Below are 14,683 nucleotides of genomic sequence, written 5' to 3'. Positions count from 1 at the left end.
CTTGCAGTCATGAAAGCTTCAAATCTAGAGTAAGTGAGTGTCTGAGTGAGTGTCTGAGTAAGTGTCTGAGTGAGTGAGTGTCTGAGTGAGTGAGTGTCTGAGTAAGTGAGTGTCTGAGTAAGTGAGTGTCTGAGTGAGTGTCTGAGTGAGTGTCTGAGTGAGTGTCTGAGTGAGTGAGTGTCTGAGTGAGTGTCTAAGTAAGTGAGTATCTGAGTGAGTGCCTCACCCGCTCTGCTGGAGTCTCTCCACCCCCCTCCACCTCCTCACCCCCCTCCACCTCCTCACCCCCCTCCACCTCCTCACCCCCCTCCACCTCCTCACCCCCTGCGGCCCCCCCCTTCCTCACCACCCCCCTCCCCCTGCGCCTCCTCTCCAGCTGACGCATTTCAGCCAGGATGGCGTCCACACGCTGGTGGATCCGGCGCTCCTCCGCCCGCTTGCGCCACGACACCCTCCCCCCCTCCTCCCCCACCTCCTCCTCCACCTCCTCTTCCTCCTCCTCCACCTCCTCCTCCTCCTCCTCCACCTCCTCCTCCTCCTCGTCGCCCCGCTTGGAGTCGCCCGCTGCGAGCGATCTCCGCCGTGCGTTCTTCTTCCGTCGCTTCCTCCTCCGCCTAATCCTCCTCCTCCTCTTCCTCTTCTTCTTCTTCTTCCGCCTCCTCCTCCTCTTCCTCTCCTCCTCCTCCTCCTCTTGCTCCTCCTCCTCCTCCTCGTCGGCGTCGTCGGCGTCGGCGCTCGGCCGGACGAGGCGGCTGGCGTGGATCTTGAGCACGAGTTTGTGAACGCCGCCGCCCATCGCCGCGGACCCCGCCACCTGGTCGCCCGCCACCTGGTCGCCCGCCTCCACCACCGCCTCCACCGCGTCGTCGTCCCTCCGCTCCTTCGCCTCGTCGCCCGCCTCCACCTCCACTTCCTCCTCCACCTCCACTTCCTCCTCCTCCTCCGACGACGACGACGACGACGACGAAGAAGAAGAAGAAGTAGAAGCTGACGACGATGACGACGAGGACAACGACGAAGACGAGCAGCCTGACGCCGACGCCGACGCCGACGACGCCGACGACGACGAAGATAAAGCGGCGGCAACGGCAACGGCAACACCGCCACCACCGCCGCCGCCGCCGCCCTCCCTCCCCCACGGACGCCGGCCGTGGGCGAGGAGCTCCGGCCCGGCGCCACGCTGACGCTTGGTGAGCTGCTGCTGCTGCAGCTGCTGCTGTTGTTGTTGTTGTTGCAGCTGCTGCTGTTGCAGCTGCCGCTGCTGCTGCTGTTGCTGCCGTCGCTGCTGTTGCTGTTGTTGTTGTTGTTGCTGCTGTTGTTGTTGTTGCTGCTGCTGCTGCTGCCGCGCCCGACCGGCACCGCCGCGGGCGGCCGCCCGTCCCCAGCGGCCGCCGATTCCGGCGGTGCCGGCGGTGCCGGCGGCTGCTGCTGCTGCTGCTGCTGGGGCGACCGCCGCCGGCGGGTCCGGCTGGCACGCCAGCAGCGAGGAGAAGCGGAAGGCCGGGTCACGCAGCGCGGAGCGCCGCTTGCCCACCACCACCAACACCGGCGGCGGCGACGATGCCGGAGACCGGGCGGCGGCGGTGGCGGCGGTGGGGGTGGTGGTGGGGGTGGTGGTGAGGGTGGTGGTGGGGGTGGTGGGGGTGGTGATGGGGGTGGTGGTGAGGGTGGTGGTAGGGGTGGGGGTGGTGGGAGTGGTGGTGATGGGGGTGGTGGTGGGCGCGGTGGTAGGGGTGGTGGTGGTGAGGGTGCTGGGGGTGGGGTCTGAATCGTGATCCGCCGGCGTCTCCTGCCGCCGATTCTTCCGCTTCTTTAGCAGCGGCCGCTCGGACAAAACCTCCTCCTGCTGCTGCTGCTGCTGCTGCTGCTCCAGCGCCTTCACCACCTCGCCCACCTTGGCCTCCTCTTCCTCGCCTCCTCTCCTCGCTCCACCTCCTCCTCCTCCCCTCCTCCTCCTCCTGCTGCTGCTGCCGCGTCCCCGGCCCCGGCCCTGCCACCAGCGTCCGCAGTGCCTCCTCGTCGCCCGCGGTCCAACCTCCTCCTCCTTCTCCTCCTCCTTCACCTCCTTCCTCTTCACCTCCTCCTCCTGCTCCTCCTCCTTCACCTCCTGCTGCTCCTCCTCCTTCACCTCTTCCTGCTGCTGCTGCTCCCGCACCACCTCCGTGCTATTCCGGTGCTCCGGGGCGACCCTCAGGCGGATCCGCAGCGGCGCCGCCGCCGCCGCGCCGCCGCCGCCGCCGCCGCCGTCGGCGCCGGCAGCGCTGCCGGCAGTGCCGGCACCGCCGGCGCCGCCGGCGCCGCCCTGCCGGGGCCCCAGCGACTTCCAGCGGCGGCCCTCGGGGGCCGGGAACGGCGCGGGGGGGCGGTGGTCGCGGTGGTCGCGGCGGGCGGCCTTGGGGGGCGGAGCGAACGAGGCGACGTCGTCGTCCGCGTAGCGCTTGGGCACCCGGATGGGGCGCGAGGAGCGGGCGCTGACGGCGCTGCTCACGGAGCTGCTCACGGAGCTGCTCACGGAGCTGCTCACGGAGCTGACGGCGCTGACGCTGCTGCTCAAGGCAGTGCTCACGGAGCTGACGGCGCTAACGCCGCTCACGGAGCTGACGTTGCTGCTCACGGAGCTGACGTTGCTGCTCACGGAGCTGCTCACGGAGCTGACGGAGCTGCTCACGGAGCTGACGGCGCTAACGCCACTCACGGCGCTGACGTTGCTGCTCACGGCGCTGGCCACGGCGCTGGCCACGGCGCTGGCCACGGCCGCCGGGGCCGCCGGGGCACGTCGGGGAGGACGCTGTCGAGGGGAGTGGTGGAGGGAGAGGGGGGAGGGGAGAGAGGGAGGGGCATCAGATTCCAGCGTTCAGCACGCAAAACCAACTCCTGTCTCAGTGGCAACGGTGGTGATGGTGGTGGTGATGGTGGAGCTGCTGGTGATGGTAGTGGTGGTGATGGTGGTGGTAGTGGTGGTGATGGTGGTAGTGGTGATGGTGGTGGTAGTGGTGGTGATGGTGGTAGTGGTGGTGATGATGGTGGTGGTGGTGATGGTGGTAGTGGTGGTGATGGTAGTGGTGGTAGTGGTGGTGATGGTAGTGGTGGTGATGGTGGTAGTGATGATGGTGGTGGTAGTGGTGGTGGTAGTGGTGGTGATAGTGGTGGTGATAGTGGTGGTGATGGTAGTGGTAGTGGTTGTGATGGTGGTAGTGGTGGTGGTAGTGGTAGTGGTGGTGGTGATGGTAGTGATGATGGTGGTGGTAGTGATGATGGTGGTGGTAGTGGTGGTGGTGATGAAGGTGGTGGTAGTGGTAGTGGTGGTGATGGTGGTAATGGTGGTGGTAGTGGTGGTGATGGTAGTGGTGGTGAAGGTGGTGGTGGTAGTGGTGGTGGTGGTGGTAGTGGTGGTGATTGTGGTGGTGATAGTGGTAGTAGTGGTGGTGATAGTGGTGGTAGTGGTGGTGAAGGTGGTGATGGTGGTAGTGGTGGTGATAGTGGTGGTGGTGGTAGTGATGGTGGTAGTGGTGGTGATGGAGGTGGTGATGGTGGTAGTGGTGGTGATGGTGATAGTGGTGGTAGTGGTGGTAGTGATGGTGATAGTGGTGCCCGGCGCAAGCGTTACCCCCGTGGGAGCCTTGACCCTGGCTAATTGAAGCGCTCTCTGCAGCAGCTGGCGCGACAGCCCTGTGGTGGTGGTGGTGGCGGTGGCGGTGGTGGCGGTGGCCGTGGTGGCGGTGGTGGCGGTGGCCGTGGTGGCGGTGGTGCCAGCAGGAGGAGGCGGTGAGTCAAGAGAAGACGCCCGGCTACGCAGAGCTGCTTAGCCGGGCAGAGAGAGACACAGAAAGTAAAACACCAAAGACTCAGTAACAACACCATAGACTCAGTAACAAAACCATAGACTCAACACTGCACCATAGACTCAACACTGCCCATAGACTCAACACTGCCCATAGACTCAAAACTACCACCCATAGACTCAACACTGCCACCCATAGACACAACACTGCCACCCATAGACTCAACACTGCCACCCATAGACTCAACACTGCCACCCATAGACTCAACACTGCCACCCACAGACTCAACACTGCCACCCATAGACGACTCAACCCTGCCACCCATAGACTCAACACTGCCACCCATAGACTAAACACTGCCACCCATAGACTCAATACTGCCACCCATAGACTCAACACTGCCACCCATAGGCTCAACACTGTCACCCAAAGGCTCAACTCTGCCACCCACAGACTCAACACTGCCACCCATAGACTCAACACTGCCACCCATAGACTCAACACTGCCCATAGACTCAAAACTACCCACAGACTCAACACTGCCACCCATAGACTCAACACTGTCACCCATAGACTCAACACTGCCACTCACAGACTCAACACTGCCTCCCATAGACTCAACCCTGCCACCCATAGACTAAACACTGCCACCCATAGACTCAACACTGCCACCCATAGACTCAACACTGCCCATAGACTCAAAACTACCCACAGACTCAACACTGCCACCCATAGACTCAACACTGTCACCCATAGACTCAACACTGCCACTCACAGACTCAACACTGCCTCCCATAGACTCAACCCTGCCACCCATAGACTAAACACTGCCACCCATAGACTCAACACTGCCACCCATAGACTCAATACTGCCACCCATAGACTCAACACTGCCACCCATAGGCTCAACACTGTCACCCAAAGGCTCAACTCTGCCACCCACAGACTCAACACTGCCACCCATAGACTCAACACTGCCACCCATAGACTCAACACTGCCACCCATAGACTCAACACTGCCACCCATAGACTCAACACTACCACCCATAGACTCAACACTGCCACCCACAGACTCAACACTGCCACCCACAGACTCAACACTGCCACCCATAGACTCAACCCTGCCACCCATAGACTAAACCAGGGGTCGGGAACCTATGGCTCGCGAGCCAGATGTGGCTCTTTTGATGATTGCATATGGTTCGCAGATAAAACAAAATATTCTCACTTGTTTTAATCCATCCATCAATTTTTCACTGCGCATGTCCTGTTCAGGGCTGCAGGAGCAATTGTCCATTATTTTAATTGGATGATACTGGCCTACGTATGCATGTGAGCAGTCATTCTCACATCTTAAAAACATCAAGTCCAACCTACGATCACGTTTAACGGATGAAAGCCTCAACGCTTGCATGAAGCTTAACCTCACCAAGTACCAACCCGACTACAAAGACATCAGCAAATCCATGCAGCACCAGAAGTCGCATTAATGGTGAGTGTTATAACAACATTATTTAAAAGAATAAATTCAGAGGCTTATTATACTGACATTTAGTTGAATTCACTTTTAAAATATATTATATGGCTCTCACTGAAATAAATTTCCAAATTTTTTGCTTTCATGGCTCTCTTAGTCAAAAAGGTTCCCGACCCCTGGACTAAACACTGCCACCCATAGACTCAACACTGCCACCCATTGACTCAACACTGCCACCCAGAGACTCAACACTGCCACCCACAGACTCCACACTGCCACCCATAGACTCAACACTGACACCAATAGACTCAACACTGCCACCCATAGACTCAACACTGCCACCCATAGACTAAACACTGCCATCCACAGACTCAACACTGCCACCCACAGACTCAACACTGCCACCCATAGACTCAACACTGCCACCCATAGACTCAACACTGCTACCCACAGACTCAACAATGCCACCCATAGACACAACACTGCCACCCATAGACTCAACACTGCCACCCATAGACTCAACACTGCCACCCACAGACACAACACTGCCACCCACAGACTGGACATTGCCACCCACAGAATCGACACTGTCACCCACAGACTTAACACTGCCACTCATAGACTCAACACTGCCACTCATAGACTCAACACTGCCACCCATAGACTAAACACTGCCACCCATAGACTAAACACTGCTACCCATAGACTCAACACTGCCACCCACAGACTCAACACTGCCACCCATAGACTCAACACTGCCACCCATAGACTCAACACTGCCACCCATACACGCGACACTGCCACCCATAGACTAAACACTGCCACCCACAGACTCAACACTGCCACCCATAGACGACTCAACCCTGCCACCCATAGACTCAACACTGCCACTCACAGACTCAACACTGCCACCCATAGACTCAACCCTGCCACCCATAGACTAAACACTGCCACCCATAGACTCAACACTGCCACCCATAGACTCAACATTGCCACCCATAGACTCAACACTGCCACTCACAGACTCAACACTGCCACCCATAGACTCAACCCTGCCACCCATAGACTCAACACTGCCACCCATAGACTCAACACTGCCACCCATAGACTCAATACTGCCACCCATAAACTCAACACTGCCACCCATAGGCTCAACACTGTCACCCACAGGCTCAACACTGCCACCCACAGACTCAACACTGACACCCATAGACTCAACACTGCCACCCATAGACTCAACAGTGCCACCCATAGACTCAACACTGACACCCATAGACTCAACACTGGCACCCATAGACTCAACCCTGCCACCCATAGACTCAACACTGCCACCCATAGACTCAACACTGCCACCCATAGACTCAACACTGGCACCCATAGACTCAACCCTGCCACCCATAGACTCAACACTGCCACCCATAGACTCAACACTACCACCCATAGACTCAACACTGCCGCCCACAGACTCAACACTGCCCCTCACAGACTCAACACTGCACCCATAGACTCAACACTGCCACCCATAGACTCAACACTGCCACCCATAGACTCAATACTGGCACCCATAGACTCAACACTGGCACCCATAGACTCAACACTGCCACCCATAGACTCAACACTGCCACCCAAAGACTCAACACTGCCACCCATAGACTCAACACTGCCACCCATAGACTCAACACTGCCACCCATAGACTCAACACTGCCACCCATAGACTCAACACTGGCACCCATAGACTCAACCCTGCCACCCATAGACTCAACACTGCCACCCATAGACTCAACACTACCACCCATAGACTCAACACTGCCGCCCACAGACTCAACACTGCCCCTCATAGACTCAACACTGCACCCATAGACTCAACACTGCCACCCATAGACTCAACATGGCCACCCATAGACTCAACACTGGCACCCATAGACTCAACACTGCCACCCATAGACTCAACACTGCCACCCATAGACTCAACACTGCCACCCAAAGACTCAACACTGCCACCCATAGACTCAACACTGCAACCAACAGAATCAACACTGCCACCCATAGACTCAACACTCTCACCCACAGACTCAACACTGTCACCCACAGACTCAACACTGCCACCCACAGACTCCACACTGCCACCCATAGACTCAACACTGCCACCCATAGACTAAACACTGCCATCCACAGACTCAACACTGCCACCCAGAGACTCAACACTGCCACCCATAGACTCAACACTGCCACCCACAGACTCAACACTGCCACCCACAGACTGGACATTGCCACCCACAGACTCGACACTGTCACCCACAGACTCAACACTGCCACTCATAGACTCAACACTGCCACTCATAGACTCAACACTGCCACCCATAGACTAAACACTGCCACCCATAGACTAAACACTGCTACCCATAGACTCAACACTGCCACCCATAGACTCAACACTGCCACCCAGACTCAACACTGCCACCCACAGACTCAACACAGCCACCCACAGACTCAACACTGCCACCCATAGACTCAACACTGCCACCCATAGACTCAACACTGCCACCCATAGACTCGACACTGCCACCCATAGACTAAACACTGCCACCCACAGACTCAACACTGCCACCCACAGACTCAACACTGTCACCCACTGACTCAACACTGCCACCCACAGACTCAACACTGCCATCCATAGACTCAACACTGCTACCGACAGACTTAACACTGCCACCCATAGGCTCAACACTGCCACCCACAGACTCAACACTGCCACCAATAGACTCAACACTGCCACCTATAGACTTAACACTGCCACGCACAGACTAAACACTGCCACCCATAGACTCAACACTGTCAAGCACAGACTCAACACTGCCACCCACAGACTCAACACTGCCACCCATAGACTCAACACTGCCATCCACAGACTCAACACTGCCACTCAAAGACTCAACACTGCCACCCATAGACTCAACACTGCCACCCATAGACTCAACAATGCCACCCATAGACACAACACTGCCACCCATAGACTCAACACTGCCACCCATAGACTAAACACTGCCATCCACAGACTCAACACTGCTACCCACAGACTCAACACTGCCACCCATAGACTCAACACTGCTACCCACAGACTCAACAATGCCACCCATAGACACAACACTGCCACCCATAGACTCAACACTGCCACCCATAGACTCAACACTGCCACCCATAGACTCAACACTGCCACCCACAGACTCCACACTGCCACCCATAGACTCGACACTGCCACCAATAGACTCAACACTGCCACCCATAGACTCAACACTGCCACCCATAGACTAAACACTGCCATCCACAGACTCAACACTGCCACTCACAGACTCAACACTGCCACCCATAGACTCAACACTGCCACCCATAGACTCAACACTGCTACCCACAGACTCAACAATGCCACCCATAGACACAACACTGCCACCCATAGACTCAACACTGCCACCCATAGACTCAACACTGACACCCACAGACTTAACACTGCCACCCACAGACTGGACATTGCCACCCACAGACTCGACACTGTCACCCACAGACTCAACACTGCCACTCATAGACTCAACACTGCCACTCATAGACTCAACACTGCCACCCATAGACTAAACACTGCCACCCATAGACTAAACACTGCCACCCATAGACTCAACACTGCCACCCAGACTCAACACTGCCACCCACAGACTCAACACAGCCACCCACAGACTCAACACTGCCACCCATAGACTCAACACTGCCACCCATAGACTCAACACTGCCACCCATAGACTCGACACTGCCACCCATAGACTAAACACTGCCACCCACAGACTCAACACTGCCACCCACAGACTCAACACTGTCACCCACTGACTCAACACTGCCACCCACAGACTCAACACTGCCATCCATAGACTCAACACTGCCACCCACAGACTCAACACTGCCACCCAAAAACACAACACTGCCACCCATAGACTAAACACCGCCACCCACAGAATCAACACTGCCACCCAAAGACTCAACATGGCCACCCACAGACTCAACACTGCCACCAATAGACTCAACACTGCCACCTATAGACTTAACACTGCCACCCACAGACTCAACACTGCCACCCATAGACTCAACACTGTCAAGCACAGACTCAACACTGCCACCCACAGACTCAACACTGTCACCCACAGACTCAACACTGCCACCCATAGACTCAACACTGTCACCCACAGACTCAACACTGCCACCCACAAACTCAACACTGCCACCCAGACTCAACACTGCCACCCACAGACTCAACACTGCCACCCACAGACTCAACACTGCCACCCATAGACTCAACACTGTCACCCACAGACTCAACACTGCCACCCACAAACTCAACACTGCCACCCACAGACTCAGCACTGCCACCCACAGACTCAACACTGGCACCCATAGACTCAACACTGCCACCCACAGACTCAACACTGCCACCCACAGACTCAACACTGCCACCCACAGACTCAACACTGCCACCCATAGACTCAACACTGCCACCCACAGACTCAACACTGCCCCCCACAGACTCAACACTACCACCCATAGACTCAACACTGCCACCCACAGACTCAACACTGCCACCCACAGACTCAACACTGCCTCCCACAGACTCAACACTGCCACCCATAGACTAAACACTGCCACCCACACACTCAACACTGCCACCCATAGACTCAACACTGCCACTCATAGACTCAACACTGCCAGTCATAGACTCAACACTGCCACCCATAGACTAAACACTGCCACCCATAGACTAAACACTGCCACCCATAGACTCAACACTGCCACCCACAGACTCAACACTGCCACCCATCGACTCAACACTGCCACCCATAGACTCAACACTGCCACCCATAGACTCAACACTGCCACCCATAGACTCAACACTGCCACCCACAGACTCAACACTGCCACCCATCGACTCAACACTGCCACCCATAGACTCAACACTGCCACCCATAGACTCAACACTGCCACCCATAGACTCGACACTGCCACCAATAGACTAAACACTGCCACCCACAGACTCAACACTGCCACCCATAGACTCAATACTGTCACCCACTGACTCAACACTGCCACCCACAGACTCAACACTGCCACCCACAGACTCAACACTGCCACCCACAGACTCAGCACTGCCACCCACAGACTCAACACTGGCACCCATAGACTCAACACTGCCACCCACAGACTCAACACTGCCACCCACAGACTCAACACTGCCACCCACAGACTCAACACTGCCACCCATAGACTCAACACTGCAAACCCATAGACTCAACACTGCCACCCATAGACTCAACACAGCCATCCACAGACTCAACACTGCCACCCACAGACTCAACACTGCCACCCATAGACTCAACACTGCCACCCATAGACTCAACAATGCCACCCATAGACACAACACTGCCACCCATAGACTCAACACTGCCACCCATAGACTAAACACTGCCATCCACAGACTCAACACTGCCACCCACAGACTCAACACTGCCACCCATAGACTCAACACTGCTACCCACAGACTCAACAATGCCACCCATAGACACAACACTGCCACCCATAGACTCAACACTGCCACCCATAGACTCAACACTGCCACCCATAGACTCAACACTGCCACCCATAGACTAAACACTGCCATCCACAGACTCAACACTGCCACTCACAGACTCAACACTGCCACCCATAGACTCAACACTGCCACCCATAGACTCAACACTGCTACCCACAGACTCAACAATGCCACCCATAGACACAACACTGCCACCCATAGACTCAACACTGCCACCCATAGACTCAACACTGCCACCCACAGACTCAACACTGCCACCCACAGACTGGACATTGCCACCCACAGACTCGACACTGTCACCCACAGACTCAACACTGCCACTCATAGACTCAACACTGCCACTCATAGACTCAACACTGCCACCCATAGACTAAACACTGCCACCCATAGACTAAACACTGCTACCCATAGACTCAACACTGCCACCCATAGACTCAACACTGCCACCCAGACTCAACACTGCCACCCACAGACTCAACACAGCCACCCACAGACTCAACACTGCCACCCATAGACTCAACACTGCCACCCATAGACTCAACACTGCCACCCATAGACTCGACACTGCCACCCATAGACTAAACACTGCCACCCACAGACTCAACACTGCCACCCACAGACTCAACACTGTCACCCACTGACTCAACACTGCCACCCACAGACTCAACACTGCCATCCATAGACTCAACACTGCTACCGACAGACTCAACACTGCCACCCATAGGCTCAACACTGCCACCCACAGACTCAACACTGCCACCAATAGACTCAACACTGCCACCTATAGACTTAACACTGCCACGCACAGACTAAACACTGCCACCCATAGACTCAACACTGTCAAGCACAGACTCAACACTGTCACCCACAGACTCAACACTGCCACCCATAGACTCAACACTGCCATCCACAGACTCAACACTGCCACTCAAAGACTCAACACTGCCACCCATAGACTCAACACTGCCACCCAAAGACTCAACACTGCCACCCATAGACTAAACACTGCCATCCATAGACTAAACACTGCCATCCACAGACTCAACACTGCCACCCACAGACTCAACACTGCCACCCATAGACTCAACACTACTACCCACAGACTCAACAATGCCACCCATAGACACAACACTGCCACCCATAGACTCAACACTGCCACCCATAGACTCAACACTGCCACCCATAGACTCAACACTGCCACCCACAGACTCCACACTGCCACCCATAGACTCGACACTGCCACCAATAGACTCAACACTGCCACCCACAGACTAAACACTGCCATCCACAGACTCAACACTGCCACTCACAGACTCAACACTGCCACCCATAGACTCAACACTGCCACCCATAGACTCAACACTGCTACCCACAGACTCAACAATGCCACCCATAGACACAACACTGCCACCCATAGACTCAACACTGTCACCCACTGACTCAACACTGCCACCCATAGACTCAACACTGCCACCCATAGACTAAACACCGCCACCCACAGAATAAACACTGCCACCCAAAGACTCAACATGGCCACCCACAGACTCAACACTGCCACCAATAGACTCAACACTGCCACCTATAGACTTAACACTGCCACCCACAGACTCAACACTGCCACCCATAGACTCAACACTGTCAAGCACAGACTCAACATTGCCACCCACAGACTCAACACTGTCACCCACAGACTCAACACTGCCACCCATAGACTCAACACTGTCACCCACAGACTCAACACTGCCACCCACAAACTCAACACTGCCACCCAGACTCAACACTGCCACCCACAGACTCAACACTGCCACCCACAGACTCAACACTGCCACCCATAGACTCAACACTGTCACCCACAGACTCAACACTGCCACCCACAAACTCAACACTGCCACCCACAGACTCAGCACTGCCACCCACAGACTCAACACTGCCACCCACAGACTCAACACTGCCACCCACAGACTCAACACTGCCACCCACAGACTCAACACTGCCACCCATAGACTCAACACTGCCACCCACAGACTCAACACTGCCCCCCACAGACTCAACACTACCACCCATAGACTCAACACTGCCACCCACAGACTCAACACTGCCACCCACAGACTCAACACTGCCTCCCACAGACTCAACACTGCCACCCATAGACTAAACACTGCCACCCACACACTCAACACTGCCACCCATAGACTCAACACTGCCACTCATAGACTCAACACTGCCAGTCATAGACTCAACCCTGCCACCCATAGACTAAACACTGCCACCCATAGTCTAAACACTGCCACCCATAGACTCAACACTGCCACCCACAGACTCAACACTGCCACCCATCGACTCAACACTGCCACCCATAGACTCAACACTGCCACCCATAGACTCAACACTGCCACCCATAGACTCAACACTGCCACCCACAGACTCAACACTGCCACCCATCGACTCAACACTGCCACCCATAGACTCAACACTGCCACCCATAGACTCAACACTGCCACCCATAGACTCGACACTGCCACCAATAGACTAAACACTGCCACCCACAGACTCAACACTGCCACCCATAGACTCAATACTGTCACCCACTGACTCAACACTGCCACCCACAGACTCAACACTGCCACCCACAGACTCAACACTGCCACCCACAGACTCAGCACTGCCACCCACAGACTCAGCACTGCCACCCATAGACTCAGCACTGCCACCCATAGACTCAGCACTGCCACCCATAGACTCAACACTGCCACCCATAGACTCAACACTGCCACCCATAGACTCAACACTGCCACCCATAGACTCAACACTGCCCCCCAAAGACTCAACACTGCCACCCACAGACTCAACACTGCCACCCATACTCAACACTGCCACCCACAGACTCAACACTGCCACCCATACACTCAACACTGCCACCCATAGACTCAACACTGCCACCCATAGACTCAACACTGCCACCCATAGACTCGACACTGGCACCCATAGACTAAACACTGCCACCCACAGACTCAACACTGCCACCCATACACTCAACACTGTCACCCACTGACTCAACACTGCCACCCATAGACTCAACCCTGCCACCCATAGACTAAACACTGCCACCCATAGACTCAACACTACCACCCATAGACTCAACACTGCCCCCCATAGACTCAACACTGCCATCCACAGACTCAACACTGCCACCCACAGACTCAACACTGCCACCCATAGACTCAACACTGCCACCCATAGACTCAACAATGCCACCCATAGACACAACACTGCCACCCATAGACTCAACACTGCCACCCATAGACTAAACACTGCCATCCACAGACTCAACACTGCCACCCACAGACTCAACACTGCCACCCATAGACTCAACACTGCTACCCACAGACTCAACAATGCCACCCATAGACACAACACTGCCACCCATAGACTCAACACTGCCACCCATACTCAACACTGCCACCCACAGACTCCACACTGCCACCCACAGACTCGACACTGCCACCAATAGACTCAACACTGCCACCCATAGACTCAACACTGCCACCCATAGACTAAACACTGCCATCCACAGACTCAACATTGCCACTCACAGACTCAACACTGCCACCCAGACTCAACACTGCTACCCACAGACTCAACAATGCCACCCATAGACACAACACTGCCACCCATAGACTCAACACTGCCACCCATAGACTCAACACTGCCACCCACAGACTCAACACTGCCACCCACAGACTGGACATTGCCACCCACAGACTCGACACTGTCACCCACAGACTCAACACTGCCACTCA

General features: G+C 55.8%; 1 protein-coding gene across 1 annotated transcript in view; it reads right to left on the bottom strand.

Moving 5' to 3' along the window:
- Positions 1 to 14,683, bottom strand: part of LOC116958740 (uncharacterized) — a 160,949-nt gene that overhangs the window by 116,196 nt on the left and 30,070 nt on the right. Inside the window, exons 4-5 of the mRNA XM_076057484.1 lie at positions 3,608 to 3,798; positions 227 to 2,788 (exon numbers count right to left, since the gene is read on the bottom strand). Coding sequence (XP_075913599.1) covers positions 227 to 2,788; positions 3,608 to 3,798 — 2,753 coding nt within the window. The remainder of the gene's footprint in view (positions 1 to 226; positions 2,789 to 3,607; positions 3,799 to 14,683) is intronic.

Source organism: Petromyzon marinus, chromosome 82 (assembly GCF_048934315.1).
Source record: "Petromyzon marinus isolate PM22_M1 ecotype Great Lakes invasive population chromosome 82, UKy_Petmar_22M1.pri1.0, whole genome shotgun sequence".
Classification (NCBI taxonomy): Eukaryota; Metazoa; Chordata; class Hyperoartia; order Petromyzontiformes; family Petromyzontidae; genus Petromyzon; species Petromyzon marinus.
The sequence above is the reverse complement of the archived record's forward strand: the minus strand, read 5'-3'. Positions and strand labels throughout refer to the sequence as shown.